This window comes from Rhipicephalus microplus, chromosome 5 (assembly GCF_043290135.1).
Source record: "Rhipicephalus microplus isolate Deutch F79 chromosome 5, USDA_Rmic, whole genome shotgun sequence".
Classification (NCBI taxonomy): Eukaryota; Metazoa; Arthropoda; class Arachnida; order Ixodida; family Ixodidae; genus Rhipicephalus; species Rhipicephalus microplus.
The window spans coordinates 177,169,678-177,196,885 of record NC_134704.1 but is presented as its reverse complement, the minus strand read 5'-3'; the positions used below and the strand labels follow the sequence as shown (position 1 = coordinate 177,196,885).

The following is a 27,208-nucleotide window of genomic DNA, read 5'->3' as shown; positions in this document are numbered from 1 at the left end:
TGTCTGTTCAGATTGTGGACACATTGTGCATAATGTAGATCCCAGAATGCTCACAAGCACGAGCATGGTGGAGTGTGTTATTGTCGCCTGCTACAACTGCTATGCATGCCGTAGCTGTGGTTTTGTGATGTTGGCAACATTGGTTGGTTCTGCCTATGGCATTGCCAAATGGAATATAAAGAGCAGTCACGGTTTTGTAATTTTTTCATGACCAGTCTCTGTACCAAGCCCTATCATTTCACTAAACGTGTCCTCTCCTTCACTGGGTACAAGTTCTCAGGCAGCTTACCACTTTCAAATTTTGATGGGCTGCCAGCATGTTACCTGCAGGCTGGTAAAAGGCAAGCGAGCAGCAATAAATGAAGGGATGGAAGTGCACCAAACTGCCCTTTCTGTGCTAACAGGGCACTTTTGTACATTTATTTTTTAAAGTTTTCTGCTAATACAGTAAGAACATCTCGAATGGCAACCTGAAAAAATAGGCGACCATGAAAAGCAACTTTCAACATGAGCAGCCTCAAGAGACGCGTAGAAAATGGCATGCCCTGTAAGCTGCGTTGAGGCTAAGTTTACACAACCGTACCTCATTTGAACGCTGTTTTTCTGACTCATGCTGAAGTCCAGTGTTGTCTTCCAGGGCCGTGATGACCTGCGCCAAGATGCAGTTATGCAACAGGCCTTTGGCCTGGTCAACTGCCTGCTTGCTCAGAAGGGAACTGCTGGGAGGCTGGCCATGCGTACCTACAAGGTGAGGCTCACAACAGGTGTATTGCCAAATAAGATGCTTTTGTACTTGATGCCCTCTGCCATAGTGTAGCGGCTACGGTGCTTGGCCTGAAGGTTGTGGGTTTGATCATAGCCATGGTGGTCAGGTTTCAATGGAGACGAAATGCTAGAGGCGTGTGTACTGTGAAATGTCAGCAGACTAAATAAAAGAACTGTCAAAACTTTCGGAGCCCTCCACTACGGCATCTCTCATAATCATATTGCAGTTTTGGGACGTAAAGCACCAGCAATTATTGTTATGGTGTTTGTGATGCCTGTTGAGAAATGCTGCTCTGCATCGCATATTTGTGGCGTTTCGGGCATGGTGTGCTTCGAGCATCGTCTTAATTAACCGAGCTGTGGCAAGCGCATTAATGAGAGTTTGTAGCGGTTGAACAGTTAATATTTGCTTGCCAGTGCCTGAGAACATGCTCAGATTATACGATTTTTTTAGCTTTTACGGTATCTAGTTTGTTGTTCACTGAAGTGGCCATGCAGTTTTTTGAGCCTGCAGTGGTCATGTCACCTTAATTAGGTGGCTTCGCCATGAGAGGCATGGTTGTCTGCAGGATTTTGTCTTGGGGTGCAAACATCCTTCATCGCGGTTGAGGGATGTGAGGACGTTCGTGCAACTTGGGTGGGGGCAAGCACTGGTGGGCCTTAAAATGCCCCTAGTGCTCCCCCCTGCCGACTTCCGTGATGAGAAACATTGCTCTGCTACAATTTGTGTCTTTCAATGTACAGCGTCTGTCCGTAAAGTAGTGAGACTAGCTCTAGTAAATAGAACTTAATGATTGGATCTGTATGTACTATTAAATTCTGCAAAATGGTCTTCTTGGCTGTCTACACACAATTTTCATTGGGATTATCAAACAGCAAAGGCTCCCTGAAAATCATCTGCCATGACCTATTTCAGACTCTCTGTGACTACTCATTAAAATTGCAAGAACACCATCAAAACAGCGACTTTTCAGGCATCTCTTGAGCTTTGTTGATGGGAAGAAGTCTTTAGGGCTTCTATCAGAACTGTATTAGCTTGCATGCAGTTTTTTTTTTGGGGGGGAAACACAGTCTTCAAATTGCAAATTGTGCTAGAGAGAGTTGCCGCAATTCAGGCCTTACTTTAATGCAATTTTCGACCATTGCTTTTTTCTGGTTGTCCTGTTGTCACTTCCCTGTCCGAGTGTGTTAGCGCAATGCCACATTTTGAAGCATAAAACCAATAAGCCCAAAAAGCTAGGTTGACATTGTTTTTTTTTTTTGTTTTTGTGGCTTGTGATGGTTTTATGTGGGGTGCGTTCATCAAGCCGAGGGGTTAAGTGTGGCAAACATGATAGCATTGGTGTCGTGCCACTCCGGGTGGCACCTGATGCTCTGATGAAGTAAGTGCTCCAAGGGGGAAAGTAGGAAGAGCAGGGAGTGCACTTACCTGCTGCTGCTGTTCACATAACCAGATGCGGCTCGTGAGACCACAACTAATGCTGGAAATTTTGAAAGGAGCGTGGTTTTTTTTTTTTTTTTTGTAGTGAGCCCGCAGCTTGCAGCACTGCTGCATTTGGCATTGTTGATAATGACAACATTCTGTCCTTGATGTATGTTGTAGTGACCTCGCTACTCACCGTAGTGAAAGATCATCGTGGGTTCAGGCTTAGCGAGCTGCAGGGCCGCGTCTCCGTCGCATACTCACGTGTAGCGCACCGCTCCATGCGTGCTCAACTAACAAAGCTATTAGCGCTGCGCGGCAGAACAGACATTGTTAGATTAACAGCGATACACAAACACTTTATTGCCTTTGGCGGCACCCCCAAACAACAGTACAACGTCCGCTCCCGGGACGAGGGGAGCAAAAGCTCCCGCGCGCGGACGTTCACGATGAAGAGGAGACCGCGAGCACGTCCCAGCTGGCAATGGCAAGCTCTGACATGCCGCTCGGGAAAAGGTCCCTCGCGGCTATGCTGCGTACTCCCACGGTGGCCACTGGGCATGGTTGCGAGAGTTAGGGCAAACCTCGTACGTGTAGGCCTACGGCAAGTGCAGCTTGGCAAGGTATGACCACTTCAAGCGCTAGGCACCGCTGTTTGGCTTAGCGTACGATACCGAAGCTAATACTCAGGTAAACATGCCCGCCGTAGATGCCTAGGCACCCGGGCAGGCTACAGTCTGGCGATTCCTAAAGGGGATCCGGACGAAGGGAAAACCACGTGCTTACTGGGCGCTGAGCAAACGATGGAGAGATTCTTTCTGGGGCACACGTGACTCGGCCTCGCCAATCCTCGCAACCCTCGAGAACGCGCACCGCGCCAGTGCGTGGCACCATCTATCGCCACGCGCCGTTACCAGAGCACAGGAAAGGAAAAGGAGAGCGGCTGTACGGCAGAATGCCCATGAAATGGTAGCGGGTATGCCTCAGATCCCCACAACGTGTTTACTTAAACTGTTAGTATAATACTGAAGGTAGTTTGGGGCCCCTTAACTACGGTCATACCCTGACGTTGCCGGGATGTTGTTTCTATCACTACCTGAACTAGTTGGTTGCCGGAACTCGTGAAGTAGAAAAGACCAAGCATCGGCAGGTGCTGGAAAAGTTAGTTGTAATTGGTTTTTAATAATAAAGATTTTTTCACATTAAGTCTTCAAAAATACCAACCATGCTTCCTTCAATTCGTTTTCAATTTTTTTTTATTTCATACATATGTGACCCTATGATGAATGGGCGACGTGGCCTGGCTCATACCCCATGTTTATTCCATTCACATTTCTTCCTCCTCTGCTTCTACCAACCGTCGCTACCTTCTTACATCACATGATTCCCCCTCCCCCCGAAAGAATGCGCGAGCTACAATCTAGAAAGCATGAACAAATGGAGTCTTATAATAAAAAAATAATGCCAGAAAATGCAGTAGTTCCATGCCACGCGGCGGTTCCATGCACTTGCACAAAATGTTCACAAGAAAGGCAGTCCGGTGATATCCAAGAGGCCTCAGGTGGGCGAGGTTGGCTGTTGCATTCTGGAGAACATAACCATGCCTTCAGCGTTAAAAATGATGATGGCACAACCTGGTTAGTATTGAGGAACGAACAAGGTTGGGAGTCCTTGTAGCGTTGGAAGGTCGCATATCTCATGCGATGGATTCTGAGTCGTGGCTGCGACAGACGCTTTGCTTCTAAAATGCGTGCTTCTTGACGGATTGTGACGGCGTGATGCCTGCGGGCTGGCGGTATGCAAGAAGTGCTTCCGCATCTTTCTTGGCGTTTTCCGCGATGTTGTGGTCTGTGTAACTGCAGGCGCAGGGAGCGTCTCTGGCGACTTTCCTCTGTGCGAGAAAATTTGACGTCTTGGAATACTTTTTGGGTTAGAGATCTCATTTTCCGCTGTTCTTCAATTGGTGAGTGTGCTTCCGTTGAATTTCGCATTCGTCGATGCCTTCGTTGCAGTCTATTTTGTTGTCGCATGAGGTTGCGCGCTTGGCTATGCTTGCTTTGCTGATGCTGCTCAGGAGATGGCTGTAGTGGCAAGCCTTCCGGAATGGGACATTCATTTACTTCGAGGTATGACATGTCCTGTAGACAGCTGATGCATGGTGAACAGGTTTCTTGCTTATTGGGCATGGTTGGTGGTGCGCCATCATTGCTAGCCTGCTCTTCAGAGGCTTCTGTGACGTGGTTGATTACGGACGCTTCTGAAAGACAACTGTGTACGAGGTTTGATGTATGATTTGCTTCTGAATTGGTTCGATTCTTGGATTGGTGACCACTGCATGAGGGTACCACATGTGACTTTGCATCACCAGGTTGAAAATGCAAATTTTGGCAAGTCTGCGGTGCCGTGGAAATGAACTCTTGCGACAAAAAACATTCAGAGTTGACAGATAGTTCATCAGGGGCTTCTTCGCGGCTCACTATGAGTGGTTCTTGCGCCTGATAGCATGCGGTGTTCGATGCGTCTGAGCCTTCTGTGTTTGGAATTATTGGTGGCTGCGCACTGGACGGCAACACCGCAACAGGGGTGGTTCGGTAAGGTTTGAGTTGTGAATGGCCCTCTTTCTCTGTGTAACTAACGATGCGAGCTGTTCTGGCGCATGAATCTGGGTGGTAAGTCCAGGGCTTGGCGTAGCATCGTCCGAGCTCCGCAGCTCTATCCCGACCATTGTGAGCGTGCTAGATGTGAGATGGACATTGTGAGTCACGAAAGAGCCAAGCGATGGAAAACCAGGAGGCGGGCCAAGTCTGCGAGATGGGGAATAAGCTGCTCCAATGCGTGAAGACTGATTTTCACTCTTTGAGTCATCTTGGCGTTGTTTGGTATTTTCCCCATGTGTCAGCTGGTCTACCATGAAGAAGGCGTCTTTATGACACGAATAGTGACCGTTAGGAGCCTTTGAAGAGCTGCGTCGTAGAAAACCAGGTGGTGGACCATGTATGCGAGACGAAGCATGAAAAGCATCAGTAGGGTGAGCGACGTCTCGTGTCGTATGTTGGTGCCGTGACTTTGGAAATGCTGACTTTCGTGCACAAGGGAGCTGCGCTTGACGGTTGGGTTTTTCCCAATATACGCATGGCCTTCTATAAGTAAACGCATGCGCCACTTCGTCTTGAGGCACTTTTCGATTCGCGCTGGACTTTTGAATGCTTGAGGACTGCTTAGGAAATCGATGATAGTGTGCAGTTGTCTCTAGATGGTTGGCAATGAGTAAGTCTTGGTTATAGTCATTAAAACGGGTAATCATCTCCTCTTTTATCTTTTGCCAAGACTGGTCATTTTCAAAGATGTGGGTGAGGTAAAACTTAAATGCCTCACCGGAGATGTCAGTGAAGTTGATGATCATCTCCCGTTCCGACAAGGATGCGGCGGCGGCGTGGACCTCGAATAGGTTTAACCAGTCCTGTACGGGTCCGTCGTCCGCTGATCCGGTGTACTTGGGGATGTCGAGGTCAGCCGATGGTTCTGTCATGGTGCTGGTCGTTGTCCTTCTAGGCGATGATTCGGTAGTCAATGTATGGTCAGGGTGTCTTCTGGGGAACTGCGTCGATGATGAGTGACTGATGAAGGGGCAGGCAGGACTCCATCCTGTCGGCTCGTGTGACGCTATGATGAATGGGCGACGTGGCCTGGCTCATACCCCATGTTTATTCCATTCACACTTCTTCCTCCTCTGCTTCTACCAACCGTCGCTGCCTTCTTACGTCACACATATGTGATGTCCCCACAAACACGGACTGAACCCCGGTCCTTTCAGGATATTTACGCTCATTTCTTAAAGCCACGCATAAAAAAAAAAGAAAAGAAAACCTTCGGTGTTACAAATGGGCATTCAGGAGTGGTGTACCTGGAAGGATTACTTCTACTGTTCTCGCGGGCTCCCCCGTGCAAACACGAGGACCGGGCGGCACCTTGTTGTCTACAGACAGTGTGACAGTGTACAGTGGAGATAATGTGCGCGCACCCTTCAGATTTGTGGCATGGGGGAGCAGCAGAGCGCCTTTTGTTGGTTTGGGGAATGCGACCCTGCCGCAGCGCCTGTGCAGGGTCCGACCTGACTTTTCGTCAGCCTCCGTGGCTCCAGGGCTCATTACTGCGTTCTGCGCGGATGGCCACTCGCGGCGTTGCATGACGAAGAAGCGGCGGCTACGGAGAATTTCGCGAGAGACACCGAGCTGCATGGAAACGTTGAGACTTGGTCTGGACATCGTCTCATCAAGTACCGGAAGCATCGGGACCATTGTTTGCCCGTAATTAAAGTGTTTTGGGACAGCTCGCCCATCTCTCTCTCTGAGGCTTGAGTTTGTACATTGTTACTTGCTCGGCTTTGTTTGGGAGAGGGTTTTCTACTGGTGTGAGCCGCGGGGGCGGCCGTCGAAGATGATACACGCCGACTGACAAAAAAATATGCCGCGTCGATAGCGGCGATTGGTTTGGGGCCCCGGTAGGGCGGAGTTGGGTCCTACAAAGAGGGCTAAGATGGGGTCAGAGAGATACGATACGACGAGCTCGAGATGGTAGATACGGAATGGAAAAAGAAGATAACGGTGTGAAGAGATAGCAATGAGAGTCGATGAGATGATATTACGAGGAATGAAAGTTAGAGATGGGAAACGAGGAAGCGAGTGATTGGGGACGTTATGAAAGAAGATTAAGATGGAAATTGCTGAGAGAGATGAAGAAAAAGACGAAGACGAGGAAGACTGACAACACGGACCATTCGTGAGACGAACTTTATGCACCCTATTTAGACAAGCTTTGCGGGCAGGGAAGCAGTGCGTTGAGACATTGCGTTGTTTTATTCATTGATAACTTCATCATTTGTGTCATGTGTTTTCTTTATATATGCATACCCTTGTATTGTTGCAGTTACTTTCTTTATGTGCCTGCCCTGGGTCGAATGTCGCGAGTGTCTAAATCATGTGTTATAATTTTGTGTAGTTGTTGATGTACGCCAGTATACGATGTTTTCAGTTAGTAATAAATTAAATGAATCAGTAAACAGAAACAGGTCGTAGCGTCTCTTACTTCCCGGCCCCAGCACGAATCCCTGTATGTGGGGAGTGATTGGGCACATAGCCAAGAGGGAACCGGATAGACAAGGGGTTGAGTGGCCTTCCCTCTGTTTGGTAATCGGTGGCGTAGCCGCGGACGTCTCACATATATATACAATTGTAAAATATGTCCATGAGTTAATACAAAGGAAGACTCTTATGTCTCCTTACGAAGCCACCTCGACTAATGTCAAATAAATAAAATGATTTGGCTTAACAGAGTTTGTATTAACAGGAGTTCGCTTTGGTGTGTCTAGGTAGTTCCACTTTCACGCCGCAGTGGCCTGGTGCAGTGGTGTGAAGGGACACAGCCATTCTCAGAGTTCCTGCTTACACCACAAACAGGGGCCCACCAGCGCTACCAGCCGCATGACTGGACGGCGGCGACTTGCCGCTCTGCCATGCAGGTCAGCAAGCCCTTAGTGGGTTTTTTGCACCATTGAGCAAGGGATGTCATTTCTGTTTCTGAACGCCTCATAATGATACTGTGGTTTGGGCCCATCGGTTTAGTTGATTATGTGCTTCCTTATGACTTGAAAAATGCTGTCTAACCACGCCATGCCTGGGCGACCTATAGGGGGTCTACAGGCCCTTGAGAGTTATTGGAAACCCTCGAATTTTAATATTGTGTTTCAGAGGCCTTGAAAAGTTCTGGAGTGATTATTATCTCTTAAAATCTTCAGAAATTTATGGAAATGGTTTCAAGATTATCCATTGTACTAATTTCTTTCTTTAGAGCACTACTTCCACAAAATTTCTTAATAATTGAACTCCAGCATAGAAATGGGGGGTGATGGGACCTTGATGCATTGAACATCTGTAGCACGCTCTTGTTTAGCCTTGTAAGGGACTTTACTTGGTCTTGGTAAAAGTATGGCCATAAGTGTACAGCCAAACCCCACTACAACGAAACTCACGGGGCGCGGAAAATATTTCGTTGAAGCAAGAATTTTGTTGTAGTGAAATCGAAAAAATATAGCTGATTTGAGCTAGCAAAACAAAGGAATGTTTATTTTTAAATTAAGTAAGTGTCTTCTAATTTCTACCTATTCTTTCCCAGCAGCATCACGACGCCATTCACAGTCATGCATAGCGAGGCCATGATGAAAACCACACTGAAACAACGCCTACAACTACTTTCGTAGTTGTAGGCGTTGTTTACGAAAGTACTAAACATAACTGTTTAGTACTTTCGTAAACGTACTAAACAGTTGCCTTAACACGTTAACACCAGCAGCCGTCCGCCGTCAAAGTGTATCCGACAACGCCGAGATGGAGGCAGAGTATCGTGGAGCGGTGACTTTTGCCTTATTCTATACAATTTTTATCATCCATCCATGGCTAGCTGATTTGGTTGATAATGCAAACAAACAGTTGCTCTGATTAGGTACGACACTGTTCAAGCGCGAATAAAATTATAAGCATTGGAATCAGAAAAGCCATTGCTCCGCGGTTGCACGCAGCAGCTACTACGTGAAGAAAACCATAAACTGAGCGACTGAGCCTCAGCTTCAAATCGTCTTTGGCTCGAAAGCATGCCAGTGGCAATAGCAGGGCCATCCTCCATGCAGCAGGGCAGTCTCATTGCCATCGCTATCGCGCAATGGCGGCCCCCATGCTTTCTGAACAGCGGTTGTTTCTGGTGGTGCCAACGTGTATTTTAGACTTCATTGACGTATTTCCAGGTTCTCGAAAGGCTTCAAAGTGTTAAAAAATTGGGTTTCCTGTATAGCAATAAATATCTGAGCCTGAAATTGCGTCGTGAAATTTCGTTGAAGCGGGACGGCAGAAGAAAAAGTGTTCACTGTGGCGACAATATTTATGCATTGACTCCCATGGACCGCTGACGGGGAACCACGAATTTTTTGTTGTAGCGGAAATTTCGTTAAAGCGGCGTTCGTTGTAGCGGAGTTCAACTGTATACGTATACCATGGGCAGACATGTAAACATGTACACAATTCCTTCCATAAGTGTACTCAAATTCACACATATATATGTGAACAAATAAATATACATGACATATTTGCAAACACACATGAAAGTGTATGCATAATGCGCATATAAATGTAAGCATAAATGCATGCATACATGTCGTTGAGATTGTTCACACCTGCCAGTGTTGTTTTATTTCTCTTATCACAGCCGTTGTGATTTCTAAATGTCAAGGTACAGATGGGAGAGGTCATTATGATGAAACTTGTGTCATGCCTATATTGCGTTCACGTTCATGACACAAGCTCAGACACAGAAATTTTACGATAGCTTTTTTTGTGGGCGATTTGGTACACCAAATGACATGCTTTGTAGTGCGGAACTCTAAAAGAAAGACTAAGGCACAAGCAGCATATTTTATTCTTTTTGCTCCCTCGGCCTTTTAATCGAGTCAAATTGTATTTACAACATGCACAAAGTACAATGTTGAAGGTCACCTTAGCAAGAAAGCTGTAAGCATACAGCTTGACGAGGCCAGTGTGGCAACAGCAGCAGTGCACGCTTGTGTAGTACAAACAACGCTTCTTGTTGTTGTAGGTTCATTAATATCACACTTTCTTCTTCGGTGATAAATACATATAAATACATTTGTGTGCACTGTGAACAGGTTAAAATACATGTCAATAGTATTGTCACAGAGTCATGACATCGACGAAGGGAGCAAACTGCAGATTCAGGTTGAAACTGTTTATTTGGCCGAACTTGTGGCTGGTAAACGGAAGGTCAGATTACAGCCATGCACACTGGCACTGATAGCGGCGAACTGAGCATTGGCCGTCAATCAATGGACAAGCGGCAAAGCGCCTCGGCAATTACACATGTGCCGTCAAATATTCTAGCCCTATCACTGGTCTTCGTGCAAGCTCTGGAATTATCTCGAGTGTTCACGTCTTGTGTGCAATCTTAACAGAACGATATACAATAATCGCAATTTCTCTCGAACAATGAGGCGCAGTTTGCGCTGAGCATTCCAGACAGGCTTTGTGGACAAAAGCTGAATGAAACATAAGTGAAAATAAGAAATGCACACGTCAAAATGACCACCAAGAAAGTATTGTTCTGTTTTATTGTGAAAATGGGTGTGAGGAAAAGCAGCAGTAAAGAAAGCAAAAAAAAAGAATATGCATGTGATGAATACATTGTAAAAAGCATAGATGCTATGTAAATCTGCAAGGTTCGGTCATAAATTTGAAATTTATCAAAGAAAAAGACATTAAGCAAGTGTGTACATGATAATAATGTATCTGTACTTACACACTTCTGTAATTGATTTCACTGCTTGGGTACATTGTAGCTCAGGGTTCATAACTTAGTTTATTTTAACATGTATTTTCATTAATATGTTGTATTTCTATGTTGCATTTTTCGTTTGTTTGTTTTTGTATAACAGACTCCCCTCAGTAATGACTTTATGTGCCCTGAGGGTTAAATAAATGAGATCAGTAAACAGTCGAACCCCGCTACAACGAACGCTGCTTCAACGAAATTTTTGCTACAACAAAGAATTCACAGTTCCCCGTCAGCAGTCCATAGGAGTCAATGCATAAATATTGTCCCCACAATGAACACTTTTTATTCTGACGTCCCACTTCAATGAAATTTCACAATGCAATTCCAGGTTCAGATATTTATTGCTGTTCAGGAAACCAAAACTTTAACACCTTGATGCATGTCCAGAACCTGAAAATACGTCGACAAAGTCTAAAACACGCGTTGGCACCACCAGAAACCGCCACTGTTTAGCAAGTATGGCCACCATCATTGCTCGATAGAGATGGCAACAAGACTGCCCTGCTTTTGCCATTGGCTTGCTTTCTAGCCACAGACGATCCGAAGCTGAAGCTCAGTCACTCAATTCATGGTTTCCTTCACGCAGCTGTCTCAGCTGCTGGGTGCTACTGCAGAGCGATGCCTTTTCCAATTCCTATGCTTATCATTTTATTGGCACTTGGCCAGGGTTGTACCTAATCAGAGCAGCTGTTCTTCCGCATTATCAACCAAATCAGCTAGCCGCAAGTGATGGATGACAAGAATGGCATAGAATAAGGCAAAAGTCACCGCTCCACGGTACTCTGCCTCCATCTCGGCGTTGTCAGATACACTTTGACGGCGGACTGCTGCTGGTGTTAACGTGTTAAGGCAACTGTTTGGTACGTTTACGAAAGTAGTTGTAGGCGTTGTTTCAGCGTGGTTACTAGGTTCTACATCGCTCTCAAGTACTAAAAACAAAGTAAACTGACTTCTGAGATGACTCTATACTTAATGTACCGAGTCCCAGGAAACAACTTCAAGCGAATGTCGCTAAAGTAGAAAAAATACAGATTGAAATTCGTGATATCACGTGCAGAGATATCAGTGCAAAATTTAGAAATAAATGTTTTACCTATATTTTCTCTCCAATTGATAAACCTGAGATGGTGAAAAGAACGACGTGAAAGTTCTTGAAGCCTTTTTCAATCTTAAAAGATCCTTTGTTCTAGGTCAGCATCCATTTAATATTAAAGTGTTTGCGGTACTTACTACTTTGAAGTGCTCTATTATGAATATATACCTGTGCCAAAGTGCTCCTAATAGTAAGATTAGCTGCTCTAAAACTAAAATTTTACTGCTCCAAGGTGCTCCTAGTTGCAAGATTACCTGCTCCAAAACTAAAATTTTACTGCTCCAAAATGCTCCAAAACTAAATTTTTACTGCTCCAAAGTGCTCTAAAACTAATATTTTACTGCTCCAAAGTGCTCCAAAACTAAAATTTTACTGCTCCAAAAATTGCTTCAAATCGGCAGTCCCCAGTGGGATCACCGAAAACGGCTTGTTAATGCTTCTCCTGGAACCTACGTAGTGCACAAAAACAACTGCGATAGGAGAAAGGACAAGACGCAGCAGTGTGTTGCCCTTCCTCCGCTTTTACTTGTTATTTGTGCTGTGATCATTTTTGATAGCTTCGTCCTGCTGTGTGCAGAAAGTGCACAAGGGTTCCCCAGCAGAGCGCCTGCACGTGTACCAGGAAATCTGCAGCCACTTCCGCCCAGTTTTCCGGTACTTCTTCTTCGAACAATACCCAGAGCCCAGCCGATGGTTTGAGCGACGCCGGGCATACATTCACAGTGTCGCCACAGGATCAGTAGGCAAGCATACTCTTTTGCTAACAGTTTGAACTACTGTCATGTGGACGGGTTGGTTGTACTTCATAAATGAGCACGAAGAGCATGGGCAAACAAATGTAAAAGGTTATGGGACAATATCCACTAACAGCTGATGGCTCGCAGAACAGGGTTCCTTTCCAGAGCAGGGCTAGCTGGATCTCTTCAAAAAGGGCTGTTAAAAAAAGAAAATTCCTGCAGTACACTTTTATATCATCTCAGGTATACTGCTAAATATGTTGAAATATTATAACTTTAGGTTTTTTTTCGTAATACATAGTATCCTTTTTCATTGCACAGTTGATCATCACGGTAACAAAAACGGTGAGAAAGACAACCCAAAAACTGCTGTTGTAAAAATTTCGCTATTGCAAGATAATTGTAGCCAAAGGAAGAGTTGGGATAGTTGTTGGCTGCTTTATTTTTACTGCAAAGGAGTGCTGTAAAAGTAAGGAAACTTTAATGCCAAAGTTTACTCATCATGTCTTGTTGACAGGCCATTCTATAAGTGCTGTAGCTGTTCCCTTGCAACATAGTGTGTTCACGGAGCACTACACAAACTGCATATTATGCCCCGCCGTGGTGGTCTAGTGGCTAAGGTACTCGGCTGCTGACTCGCAGGGCGCGGGTTCGAATCCCGGCTGCGGCGTCTGCATTTCCGATGGAGGCGGAAATGTTGTAGGCCCGTGTGCTCAGATTTGGGTGCACGTTAAAGAACCCCAGGTGGTCTAAATTTCCGGAGCCCTCCACTACGGCGTCTCTCATAATCATAGAGTGGTTTTGGGACGTTAAACCCCACATATCAATCAATCAAACTGCATATTATACACTGCATGATCACACAGTCTCATATAGCCTCCAGCCACTTTAGTGACAAGCTTATCTTAATAGTGTGCTTGTGTCCAGTCTTGTACAGTGACGCCCACGTGAAAGCTGTCGCCAGTATAGCAATCATCTGACGAGACAACACATTGCGGGGCAAACACACAACTATCGACATAACTGAGTAGACGCCGCAGTGTGCCAATCTAACCATGGCTCCCATTTCTCCTTCGCCATTTTTCAGTGCCATAGAACTTCAATGAATTGGGTCCTGGAGCCATTCATTGAATAACAAGAAAAGCTTGATGCACGTCAGCAAAACCACTTGTGCATGGCAGCCTCATAACGGCCAACATCAAGTCATTAGCAGTAATGACGTTGCCACTAAGCATAAGAGCAATGAAAACAAAAAGTCACAATTTTGGCGCTAGGGCAAAGAAGTGAATGCAATAGCAACAAATTGGTATGTCACACAAAGAACAGCAAGCAGATCAAGCATGCAGCACAAAGGAAGCACATAACACACACAGGGCGAGCGCAAACTAACAACATTTACAGCTGGCTTTTAACGTACTGCTCAAACACAATGGACATGAGGCACACACGCACACACATGCACGCACGTGTGTGTGTGCACGCACATGCGTTCACACACGCACACACACACACACAGAGAGAGAGAAAGGACGAGCACAACTAATGAATGTCACAGCAGCTACTTCAAAGTGTTCAAACAGTGCACTTCTTTCTCAAACAAGGCCACTGAAATGAGTAGGGTGACTTTTGTGCGCTCTGTAACTTTAGCACCAGCTTTTGGAGAAAGTACAGTCTAATCTCATTAATTTGAACACGCTTCAATCGCACTTCTAGTTGATTCGAACTCACAATGCGATCCCATCAGAGCTATGTGTATTCCAATGGGCGAAAATGCCCAGTAATTCGAATGTGCAAGCACTTGCGACGCTTAATTCGAACATACTGCTCTCCAAAAACGCTCTCAGCACCTTGCCCAATCTCACGGTGGCACTTTTGGCATTTCAAGGCTGCACGCGAAAGAAAAGAAAAGGAAAGAAAAGGCTGCTGTGGATTGTTTGCTCTCTCTCCAATGCCGACCTGCGAAGTGCCTGTGCCATGCCCTTTTCTGCCCCTGCCGCGTAAAGACCCTTCTTCCAACGCCGTGCACAAAGAGAGAGAGGAAAAAAAAGGAAGCTGGCGGAGTGTAGCTCTCTCTCAAGCCCTGGTGCCGCGCTTCCTCCTTTACCGTTCCTGCCACGTAACCCTTCTTTCAATGATGCCTGCGAAGAGAGCAAAAAAAAATAAATAAATACAAGCTGCCATGGAGTGTTAGTTCTCTCTCAAATGCTGATCTGCTTCCTCCTGTCTCGTCACATGCTGGCCACGCTGTGGCTGTGGCGCAGAGGGTAGTAGCAGAGATGCAGTCAATGTTGTCGTCGTCCTTAGAGAGTGTCAACGCTTGACATTGCCGCACGCAACTTCTCTTGCCAGGAGAATGCTGAAGCCGAAATAGACATGCTTTGCAAGCTACGTGCAAAATTCATTGACTCGCTGCGAGGCGAGACAAACGTGTACAGTAGCATATCACCAATTACTTCAAATAATGATAGATGTGCTGTGATTTGTGAATAAATGTGTCTTGTGAAACTTCTCCCTCGTGTGTTAGCTCAATGCACATGCACCACTGCATGGGGAGCCCTCCGTTTACTTTGCTTTCATTAATTCAAACTTTTTTCAATTCGAACAAGCTTCCGGGCCCTTTCGAGTTCTAATTTCGACTGTACAAGACTGCCCCCATGTTGAGATAAGTGCGTGCGCATGAGTGACCACACCCCATAGGGCAAAGTACACGTGAGAGACGAGCACATGCATCGCAATGAGCGAGGTGCCAACTTCTAAAGCACGCCCTTCGCATCATCTAGCTGGTAATGCAGAGAACACGCTGAAATGTCACCGAGAATGGCGTGCCGTCCACGTTGCATGCTCTGTACAAATAGATCACTGTTATTATGCTGAAAGATGTGTTCTTTGTGGCCAAGCAGTTAACTCTGCACGCTGCAGAGTGAGAGGCCACCCATTCGATTGTATGCATTGAAAAATATTTTTCTGAAATACTTCTTTTTTGTGTGGGTTTGGTATAGATATACATACATGTACATATACAGGATTTGGCGGTAATATCAACAACATAAACCATCTGAGACTGTCCATACAATTGCAATTGCTATCATAATTAACCCCCCCCCCCCCCCCCCCGAAAAATGGTCTAAGCTAGCTACATGATAAGTGATAATGTTCGGTGCATGCAACTGCTTCCTTCCCCACTCTTCGGCCAATATTTTAATGGCAACGACCAGGCAGTCACAATGTGGTGCCACTTCACAACGCCTAGGTGTGAAGCTAACACATTTGAGCACATTTTGGAACATGCTGATTGTGCATGTGCTGTTAATCTCTGGGGAAACTTACCATCAATTTTTATTGTTGCAAAACTGAAGTTTAGCTACATTTTATTGTCGAGAAATGCGAGATGCATTATATATTATGGGAGTTTGCAGGGGATAGGAAAATATTTCGTTGATTCGCGATATCGGTATTGCAGGTTTCAATTGCGCATCACCGTTGTGAATCATGTTCAGCATGGATCTGCATGATTTTGGCATTCTGGATATTGTTTTATTGTCCCATGGATGTTTCTTACTGGAGTGGCACTTTCCCCTACTTTTTTTTTCTTTTTTTCAGTTGGTTACGTGTTGGGACTAGGAGACCGTCACTGCGCCAACATTCTGGTAGACAAGCACTCAGCAGAGCTGATCCACATTGACCTTGGTGAGTCGAACATTTTTCTTGTTCCTTCCTTACCATCATCTGGTCCTATTTGTTAAGTCACATTGCCCCTCAGTATTTTTATTTTCTTTTCTTCCTCACTGATCACCTTTCTTTCAATATTTTGGCTCCTTGCACACAAATCTGGCAATCAGAAACAATCTGTAAATATATTTCTTTCACATTTCGTGCACATTTTTTTTGCTTTTGTTACTTGTGAGCATTTAAATGTGTGTGTTATTTTTCAATATCTAATATTAGTGTTCTTGCCTTAATTTTTGTATCTGTTGCAATTTATACACCTTATACAGTCGAATATCGATAATTCGAACTGAAAAAAACCCGAAAGTTTGTTTGAATTAAAAGAAGTTCGAATTAATGAAAGATAATTGATTGAAAGGCTCACCATGCTGTAGTGCATGTGCGTCACAGGACACAGGACATCCGTCATTAATTAAAGTAATTGGTGATGCTCATATGCACACCTTTGCCTTGCAGCGAGTCAATCGATTTTGCACGCAGTTTGCAAGGCATTTCTATTTCGGCTTCAGTTTTCTCCCGGCAAAAAAAGTTGCATGCGGCAATTTCCAGCGCCAACACTCTCTAAAGACGACAGCAACGACTGCATCTTTGCTGATAACTTCTGCACCGCAGCCAGAAAGTGGACAGCATATTATGAGAAAGGAGGAGTGTTTTTCCTGTGAAAGAAGCAGATCGGCACTTGAGAGAGAGCAAACATTCTGCCGCAGCCTTTTTTTGTTTCCTCCTTCACACGCAGTGTTGAGGTGTTGGAGGTGCCGTTGTGAGATTGGACGTGGTGCTGAGAGCATCTTCGGAGCGCAGTATGTTCAAATTAATCGTCGCAAGTGCTTGCACGTTCGAATTACAGGGCCTTTTCGCCCATTGGAATACACATAGCTTTGATGGGACCTCATCGTGAGTTCGAATAAACCGGAAGTTCGAATTAGGCGTGTTCGAATTAATGAGATTTGGCTGTTATTATTTTATTTATATTTGTATGAAAGGTGTCCTAAAGTACAGGACCCGTTCTTAAAATAATGAGACTGGTTTGAAATAATGAGGCTTCTTTGTGATGGGAGAGTGAATTAGGCGTATTTGTATTCCATAGCGTATTTGTAGTCCAGGCGCAAAGATGACGACGGGCACCCACAGGGTGCCACTTCCAACAGTGTTTATTAGGCTTGTGCAAATAGTGAATTTTAGGTTCGAAGCGAATTCGAAGAGACCAGTCATTTGGTTTGAATAATTTCTCATTGAAAAGTGGACATACTTGTCAATACCCAACTAACCTGCAAAATATATTTCAGAAATTAAAACAAGGCCTGTGCTAATGCTGTTGTTTTTGGCTCAAAGGAAACAACTTTGTGACAGGATTTGACTTTCGGTAGAATGCAAGTGATAACCTGTAAAATATGTTGCGTTGTAAAATTTACTATACTTAGAAGCCCATATAACAAGCTTTTAAACTGATGAAATGGCCATGATGAGTCAATGTGAAAATTATATGTTTATTGAAGAGAGGCTTCATAGCAATGCAAATTTTTTTTCGATAGATATTTCTGTGGTTTAGCATCTCTTTACTGCAGTGAAACCACCTTTACAGGCAGTTACATTAGGATTAATATACATTTAAATAGATGCTTTTACGGCTTAGCAGCCTCCACTGCAGTGAAACAGCCTTTACGGAGATTACATGCGCACTAACATACACTAATTCGTTCATTTCTAATACTTTGAAATTTTCAATAGTTTAAATTCAAATCGAAGTGAATTCAAGTACTGTACTATTTGTTGGTATGTTAGAAATACTTTAATATTTGCACAAGCCTAATGTTTATTATAAGAAAAGACGAGTGCTATTAATGCCGACAGTTTGTCTGCTTCATTGCTGCACCATATCAGTACCGTATCACATTTCTTTTTGCGATGAAGCTACAAAGGCTACACTCACACAATGATCAGCGCCTTCAATAATCTTGTTTGCCTCGATTATTAATCTTTTCGACTCATCTCGACTCTTGGCAATCACGGGGCATGCGTGTATATTCGGTGCACACTTGCAATCTCTTCAATGTATCGCCTGGTGACCCTCTTTGCCATTCCTAACATTTTTGCAATGCTGTATGAGCCTCTTGTTTGAACGCTGCTCAGTTTAGCCTATGTACTTTTTGTCACAAGACACAGGAATATCGTCGACCATACCAGCCTGGCATTTGACATATTTACCGTACTTACTCGATTCTACAGCGCCCTTGATTGTAACGTGCACCCGATTTCCACGACAAAAAAAAAAAAAAATAAGACATCGATTGCAATGCGCACCCATTTTTCTCGCTGGCCCGCACGATCACACCACTCAAAAAAACGACTTCTTTCGGGAGAACCTTTCATTTAAATCTGAGGTACGGAGGAAGCTTGTGCTCATCTGACGTGTAGCAGAGCATTGCCGTCACTGTAGTTTTACCGTGGACCGATGTCAGCACGCGAACTTGCTTCGCCCCCTTCTTCTCGACGGTTGTGGTGCCGGGCATGTCGAAGTAAAGAGGCGTCTGATCTGCATTCCCGATTTGCCCAAGCAAGTAGCCGTTGTTGTGCCGCAAGTTTAGGACGAACCTCTGAAAACTGTGAAGCTTTTTATCGTACTCCTCCACAAAACTTTTCACATATGCCCGTTCACCTTCGGAGGGAAAAGCCTTTCCTCTTCATAAAGTTAGTTATCCAGCACCTGCTCGCTTTAAACTGGCTCCGCATTAGACCTTTTTCTAAGGCTAATTGCATAGCCCGCACTTGGAGCAGTTCTGCTGTCACAGGCCGCTGTGACGCTCGCTGCTCAAGCACATACTTGCCGAGCAGCTCTTTAATTTGCGGAAACCGACTGTACTGTGGTCCACTCAAGCCTTTGCGTGAAGCTTTGCTGTCGACAATCTTCTGCTTTTGTTTCCGCCAGTCCTGCACGCACGTTTCGGGAACTCTGAACGACCGCGATGCGGCCCGATTTCCGTCCGTTTCTGCACACGCGATGTCTTTTCTTTTAAAAGCGCCACCGTGGTGCACTCGAGTTTTTGGAGTCCACCCTTCCATGCCGTCGATGCTAATGCACTACAAGATGACGAACTCCTCGGCACACGTATTATGTGCTGCACATGGGAAACACATAGGCAGAAATGGCCGATGCACCATGCCGACGCGTGTAGGGGGCGGCCATTTTGGAAATGCCGATGGCAATAGAATGACCGTATTCATTTTTTTCGTACTCAATTCTAACGTGCATGCGATTTATGAACTCGCTTAACCGGAAAAAAAGGTGTGCGTTATATTCGAGTAATTACGGTACTTTCATGGTTTGTGGTACAGGCTGGTACTTTCCGAGGCAATGATCCGTCATTTTGCAAATTTTAGACATTTTAATGCTGCAGAGATTACCTTTACATCTGCTCGCTTAGCAATATTTTCGAGCTATGGAGCATGTGATGAAGTATGTGTTTCGTTTAACAGGAGTTTCATTTACTGAGAAATGAACAGGTGTGCAGTAACCTAGTACAAAACCGATCGCGTTAGAGGCAGTTCTATTTAAACAGTAATTTAGATTTAAGAGAGTTTCATTGACTGAGAGTTTACGGTACATAAATTTGCAAGCTTAAAAAAGAACCTCCAACCAGCATCGCATGAACTGTTAGCCTGCTTGTGCACAGGTTATGCTGCATTCAGCTGCACTTCGTAGATCTTCTTGCAATCATTCTCAAAGGCAGTGCTGTATTCCATCACACGTTATCTAAACACACAGATGCTTTGCAGATGCCAAGCTAGAAGCAATCAGGATCTAAATTGCCAAAAACACAGAAGGGCCAGTGCAGCGCTGTAGATGAAAACAAAATCGCCAGCATGTGTTCTATCAGAGAGACAAAATGTGGGAGCTTAGTGAGGCAGCATTGCTCTTTATTGCTTCTCGTGACTGGGCCAATGGTGTCTGCAGTGAATGGGATGTAGGCACACCATTGGATTTTCCTTTATATAGTAGAATCTCGATGATACGATCGCAGTTGATGTGAATTTCACAATGATACGAATTTTAAGTTTGTTTTCGATGGACTACATTATATAAAATATGCCATGATTCGTTGTTATATGAACGGTTTCTCCAGCCACCGCGGATGATACGAATATGCGATGGACCGCTGCACGCCAGCGACGCAACATGGCTTGTCTGTGAGAGGAAGAGCCATTCGCTTTTGGCCTTGATGACAGTGAATGCAGCTACACTCGCCAAAATTTTCCTCACTTTGGTGGCCATAAAAATGCGCCGCGAGGGTGATGCAAAGAAATCAAGAGACCAATTTTTTCACCACACGATAGCAAATCGCCTTTTTGCTTCAGAGCTTTGGCTACACCGGCTGCTTTAACTCTCAAGCCACGAGGTGTAAACAACTAGCCGCTAATTCAACATGGCAGCAAAGGTGACGGTGGTGGATCGCGTGAACATTATCGCGAGCTACCTGTGCATGTCAAAGCTCACGGCCTTGACAAAGACGCGTTCATCGGGAGCCTGGTTGGATTACGATCGCTGAAAACACTGGAAATAGAAGAAGGCGCAGCAGCAGCGAGTCGGCAAGTCCGAATATGTCTCATTTTTGCACTGTCAGCTGAATCCGTCGTCGACACTGCGTTCGCTTGTGTTGTCCTGCTCGCGTAAATTCAGAAACAACATTTGTGAAGGTGCACACTGTTTCATTTCAGTGGTTTGCATGCATAATTAGAACTCGGTACAAACTTCAATGCTGAGGAATTGGGCAAAATGAAATGAACTGTCAAGCAGCGATGGCGGCGGTGGCATGTATGAGGGGCCGAACCGATGTGAACATTTGCTACAGGTGTGGACATGGTTTTCCGGCCGCTCTGCCATTTTCACTTGAATTCTCCAGTGTGAATTCCCCAGGACTGATTTCTTTTGTGTCAACTTCGTGGCGTGGTTTTTTGGCCACTTTTGCTCCTCTTAATGTGAAGTGTGAACGTGCCGCGCCAGCAGCATGATTATGTGAAGAAACCGCGGCACTTTATTGAGAGACAGTGAGGGTAGGAAAGTTCAAAACAACATTATGGACTTCTTTCACCAAGAAGTAGTTGCCAATAAAGTTCTTGTTCATCTTCAATATCAGCTTTAACTTGTTTTTGCTTCATACGAATTCGGGAGGATATGAATACTTTGCATACGCCCTTCAAATTCATGTCATCGAGATCCTACTGCAGTGTGGTGTGCTCAGGGCGGAAAAATAAGCAATAATCATCTTGCACCTAAAGGCAGGCATGCAAAAGAAAAGGCATGAAGCTGGAAGTTGCTGCTATGTCTAGACTTGCAAAACTTCTCACAACAAACTGACAATACTACACTTTCCTCTCTTTATAATGAATAGGTGGCAGAAACTACAACATTGCGATGAAATTTAAGATTTTATTGTGCCATTTTTGTGGATAGAATGCATCGTTTAAAAATGAACTGAAATTTAATAGCAGTATGGTGTGCCTGACAGTTACAGACCTTACCTTGTCTACTGCTCTGCTTATGTGCCAAAGTGCTGACATCTGCTGAAGCAAAACGAATTTCACTGTTTCTAACACTATTGTGCACAATTAATCGTATTAAAAAACAAGATAGGCATATATTGGTAGTGATGATAATCTTTCAGCAAATAAGATTAGCCTGGAATATTTCAGGCTAATCTTGCAGGCGAATGAGATTAGCCTGCAATGTTTCACCTGAGGTGTGTCACCAATCACTGTGCAGCCAATGTCTTTCTGAAAGGTTTCTTTCCTGCGTTTTTGTCAGAGTGGGTTATATATGTAGCAGTCATGCACGCTAGCACCACCAAGGCACATATTCGTCATGCCAGTGGCAATGATTTTTAAAGGTGATAGTCTTTTTTGGAGACCTTCGACGCAAAAATTTTTGTCTGTCTGTCTGTCTGTCTGTACATTTGTCTGTTTTGTCCACTCTTAACGGTGCCCTTAAGGGCACCAAAGTGACCAAACGATACTCCTAACAGCCGACCCTATCCGCAGCGCCCACCAATATTGCTCAAGGTTCAGCGTTCATACTTGTGCGATTGTCAATTGAAAAAAAAAAATATTGTGCATATCTGAGGCACCATAACAACACGTCAATATATTATGTATGTGTATTTTTTACTAGAAAAAGCATACATATGTAATTTTAAGTATCGTAGCCTTCATAACGCTGTGCTGGCCATGCAACGCTTGCACGAAACGGCAAGTGTTTCCAACTCTTTGCTTAGACGACACGGTGGTGGCACTTACCCGTGACCTTGCGTTCTATACCTTATCACCTCAGAGACGGGTGCGCATGACACGCACCCCGTTTTCCAGGATAACTGCCGGATAGTGCTCATGTCTCACGTGTGACGTGACTTGATGCTCTCGTTTGCCTCCGCTGCACGCTTTAGGCACTATAATGCAGTGCCTCCAGAATACCATTCACCAATTTTCTTGCGCAGAACATCAAATAAACGTTTTGTTCACTCTCTCCAGACACAAGACTATCATCTTTCGACGACATTTGTGGTGTAACATGCAGATAAGGGGCCAATTTTTTTATATACATGATACGCTGACATACCTAAAATCCATGTCTTCTGGGTATGTGTACAAGCTCTTTGTGAGGGGCTTTTTCTTTATTTTTTTTAACATCATCTTCTTAGTCTACCTTTTCCGACCTACTTTGGTCATAAAGGCACAAAGATTGAGTGTCAGTGTCATGCTAGTCTCGAAAAGTGCCTTGAAAATTCACAAATCAATAATTGACAGGATGTGTACATGTCCTTGAAATCTTTTAAAATCCTTGAATAAGAAAAATGCATTTTCAAGGTCCTTGAAAGTCCTGGAATTTTTTCCTGTCCTTGAAGATCCTTCAATTTTCTGAGCAGTGCATTCTCATATCGACATTGTGGCCTCCTAAACACCGTTGATCGGCGTGTCAACCTGCCAAACTCCCCATTTGAAGAGCAGTAATGCGGTGAGGTTGTTGTACAACAACCTCGGAAGAGAGCAGCGCTTCGAGATAGGTAGTAGTGCACTTCAAGTTGTAAAGGACTCTGTCTACTTAGGGCAGGTAATAACAGCGGAGCCAAACCACGAGATTGAAGTTATTGAAAGAATATGAATGGGGTGGAGCACGTTTGGCAAGCACTCTCAAATTATGACAGGTAGATTGCCACTATCCCTCAAGAGGAAGATATATAATAGCTGTATCTTGCCGGTACTTAGCTACGGAGCAGAAACCAGGAGACTTACAAAGAGGGCTCAGCTTAAATTGAGGACGACGCAGCGAGCAATGGAAATAAAAAATGGTAGGTGTAACCTTAAGAGACAAGGAGAGCAGAGTGGATTAGGGAACAGACGGGGGTTAAGGATATCATAGTTGAAATCAAGAAGAGGAAGTGGACATGGGCCTGGCATGTAGCTCGTAGGCAGTAGTAGTAGTAGCAGTTGTAAACATTTATTTAGAAAAAAAAAACGGAGGTTGCTAGGGAGACCAGCCTCTAGTGGGTCAGCCTCCCTGCAGTACTAGGTAGGCTGACTCACTAACGGCTGGGCGTTAAGGGTAACTAACTGGATTTCCAGAGAAGGCAAGCGGGTTAGGGGGAGACAGAAGGTTAGGTGGGCAGATGAGATTAAGAAGTTTGCGGGTATAAATTAGCAGCAGCAAGCACAGGACCGAGTTGCCTGGCAGAACATGGGAGAGGCCTTTGTCCTGCAGTGGACGTAGTCAGGCTGATGATGCTTATGATGAATGCGGTGAGGGCGCACATGGTCCCGTTTTGCAGAACTGCAAGTGAAAAAAAGTCAGTTTTGAGGCAAAGGCTAAGCATTGAGAGTGATAGCAACAATCATACACAAACATCAGAGCAACTTGGTACATGCAGTGCTCTGCTTAAGCACGGAGGACGCACGAAAATAACACACGCATGTTGAACACTAACGAACAACTGTCACTGCTCGACATTTGCAGCGTGCTGCTTAAACACAAAGAAGGGTGCTTGAGAGGAATGTGCAGGTATGCAGAGAACCAGTGTGAAGTAACAACTGTCGCAGTTGTTACTTGTGTACAACCTAACGCTCTTAGATTTCCTGTTCTTGAGAACTGCTGCACATGAAGCATGGCCTCTGAGGTGTTGGGCCATTAGGTTTCTCTCTGCCGTCCCAATCGCATGGAGATGGCATAATTTCACAGGTGGGCATGACTGAGTCCTCTGCACTGCGCCTCTCATCATCAAGGTATTATCGAGGCAACCACCGTGGTTTTGGTGTGCCTTCAAGCTACTAATATGATTTCAGGCTACTGTATGATGTTTCACCGACTTATGACTGGTCATTGTGTGCGGTAGTAATGAACGTGTTAGAAACTACTCAAAAATGTAATGTGCATTCAACACACTTTGAGCACAGTGGTGACATCGAAATGTTGTCTCACTTGCGCAGCTACGGCTATCTTGTGCAGGTGCGCAGCACCGCACTTATGGATGGTCCTTGCTGACACACTCAGTTTAAGCTACATGAGCACGTAAAAAAGAAATCAGGTCCAGCTCATGCTGAAGAGGGGATCTAAATGAAGCGACGGAAATTGTCATTCGGCAACAGACTTGCTTTCTTCCCCCAATGTCGCCACTGCTGCCAGGTCTGAAACAGCCAGACAGGCCTGCTACGATGGCAAAATGTGTGCTCGCATAGCTTCCTATATTTTCCTTCCAAGCTGGGGGAAAAACAAAACAAAAAAGCTCTAGCTTGTTCTGCATGCTTCTTTCACGTGTAGCTGGTGCACGAACCTGCAAAATGGCGACCCTGCCGCTACCGCTCCTCACACATGACGTAAAGTTCATGCCTCCTATATGTTTATTAACCTTTGTATAAGTCAAATAACATTAAGTGGAATGTTTTGAGTATGTGTGGTAAATTTTATAGAGCATACAGTGGAGAAATCTCAACCGCTGTTGTAAGAGTACACTGTGTTGCGAGCTTTTTTTTTTTCTCTTTACTGTTTAGGGCTTGCTAAAAGGCTACTAATTGTTATATCATTAAGATGTACATTTATTTATCTTTATATAAATTAAACAACGCTACACAGGACATTTTGAATGTACTTGAGTAACTTCAAGACGATGCTAAAAAAATCTCGACCGCTTTTGTGAGCTTTAATTGTGTGTTGTGATCTGGAGAATTTATTAAGACCAGATGTTTTGTTATAATTGCAATATCCATTTTTTTATTGTAAGTGCGATAAGATGGGTCATTTTTGATAATGTTATAGGGGAAAATTGCAACTTTGCATGCCACTTTCATTTCTTTAAAAACTTGTGACAGGTCCTGGAAAGTTCATAAATATTGATACAAAACAGCCGCTAAACACAGCTGCATGAAAGAGGAGGATGAAGTGCGTTTTTTCGTTGGATGCTGGTCTGACGCCATCTTGCTCGTCGGGTTCTCTGCGCTGTAAATAGCTCATTAAACAAGTTACTCGTAACATTATTGGTGGAGGTGGACGACCCCCGTACCTCGATGGAGACGCGCAGCGGTCGCACCATCGGCGACCTTTCGACTGCTTCGACTGCTGGTACTTCCTCTACGCCGCCCTCATCAGTCCAAGCCAGCACCTACATCACACTACCGCACCTCCGGGATCCCGGCACTTTCTCCGATGATGGTACGATCGATCTCGACACTTGGCTGAAGCAGTACGAGCGCGTCAGTGCTACTCACCGATGGGATCCCACGTTCATGCTCGCCAACGTGCTTTTCTACCTGGACGGCACTCCCCGAACATGGTTTGAAAGCCACGAAGCTGACATAACGAGCTGGGATCTCTTCAAAGAAAAGATACGTGACCTGTTTGGCGATTCATCTGGTCGTCAGCTCGCTGCGAAGAAGACTCTTGCCACACGGGCCCAGTCTTCTACCAAATCGTACGTCTCCTACATTCTCGACGTTTTGGCCCTTTGTTCCAAGGCCGACCAGTCCATGTCGGAAGACGAAAAGGTCAACCACGTCTTGAAAGGCATTGCCTACGATGCTTTCAACCTGCTGGTTTTTAACAACGTATCGAGCATCGACACCATCCTTAAAAATGCTGACGTCTCGAACAAGCTAAAGCCCGCCGTTTAGCCCAAAACATCGTGCGCCTTCCGAACACAGCGGCCACTTCTTCGTGTGACGACGCCTTCCACCAGGCCCCTCTATGTGACAACCTCACACGCACCATTCGTCGAGAGGTCGAGGCAGCACAACCGGTAGCCACGCCACTACCGACGCCTGCGCCTTTCCTGACCACGATCTCTTTAATACAAGCGGTCGTTCGTCAAGAGCTATCGAATGTCGGCTTACATCCTGTTCCTGCCGTATACTTTGCTGCGCCTTCTTTTCGTCCCCCTTCTGCTCCTCGCATACAACGCAATCCGTCCGAATGGCGTACCCTTGATGACAGGCCCATATGTTTCAACTGTCGGCGCGTTGGTCATATCGCACGTCACTGCCGCAGCCGCTGGGCTCCACCGTCCCATTATGCACCTCAGTATCACACTACTTCTGCTCGCCAGTCGTCCCCATCACTTTCTCCATCAACGCCGACCACATTTTCCGCTCCTACAGCACCTCTGAGGAGACCTCGCTATGACCGGTCACCGTCCCCTGCTCGTCGTCAGTCCCGGTCGCCCCACAACGCCGTGCTGCCTCACCGACCTATTCGCAGCATCTCCGACCGGAAAACTAGGCCGTGCAGCTTCTGGAGGTGGAGCTGCGTTGACGACCTTCGTAAGAAATCCTCAATTAATGGTAATAACGAACCGGAACCTTTTGGACCTTACTGTCGACAATGTTCGTTTCAGTGCATTGATAGATACTGGCGCACATGTGTCCATTATGAGTGCTAACCTTCGCCGCCGACTTAGAAAAGTTGTCACGCCCGCCCTCAACCGAGCTGTACGAGTCGCCGATGGAGGTACTGCAGCAATTCTTGGCATGTGCTCTGTGCGAGTGTCTATTGGGGAGAGAAGCACTGTCGTTCTTTTCGCCGTTATCGAACATTGCCCT

The 27,208-nt window shown here is 45.2% G+C and overlaps 1 protein-coding gene across 2 annotated transcripts in view; it reads left to right on the top strand.

Annotated features, from left to right (window-relative positions):
• The window catches only part of tefu (Serine/threonine-protein kinase tefu), a 513,274-nt gene that overhangs the window by 451,102 nt on the left and 34,964 nt on the right, over positions 1 to 27,208 (top strand). For both annotated transcript variants that reach the window (XM_075896220.1, XM_075896221.1), the window contains 4 exons: positions 638 to 748; positions 7,557 to 7,706; positions 12,253 to 12,418; positions 16,013 to 16,099. In XM_075896220.1, the coding sequence (XP_075752335.1) occupies positions 638 to 748; positions 7,557 to 7,706; positions 12,253 to 12,418; positions 16,013 to 16,099 (514 nt within the window). The remainder of the gene's footprint in view (positions 1 to 637; positions 749 to 7,556; positions 7,707 to 12,252; positions 12,419 to 16,012; positions 16,100 to 27,208) is intronic.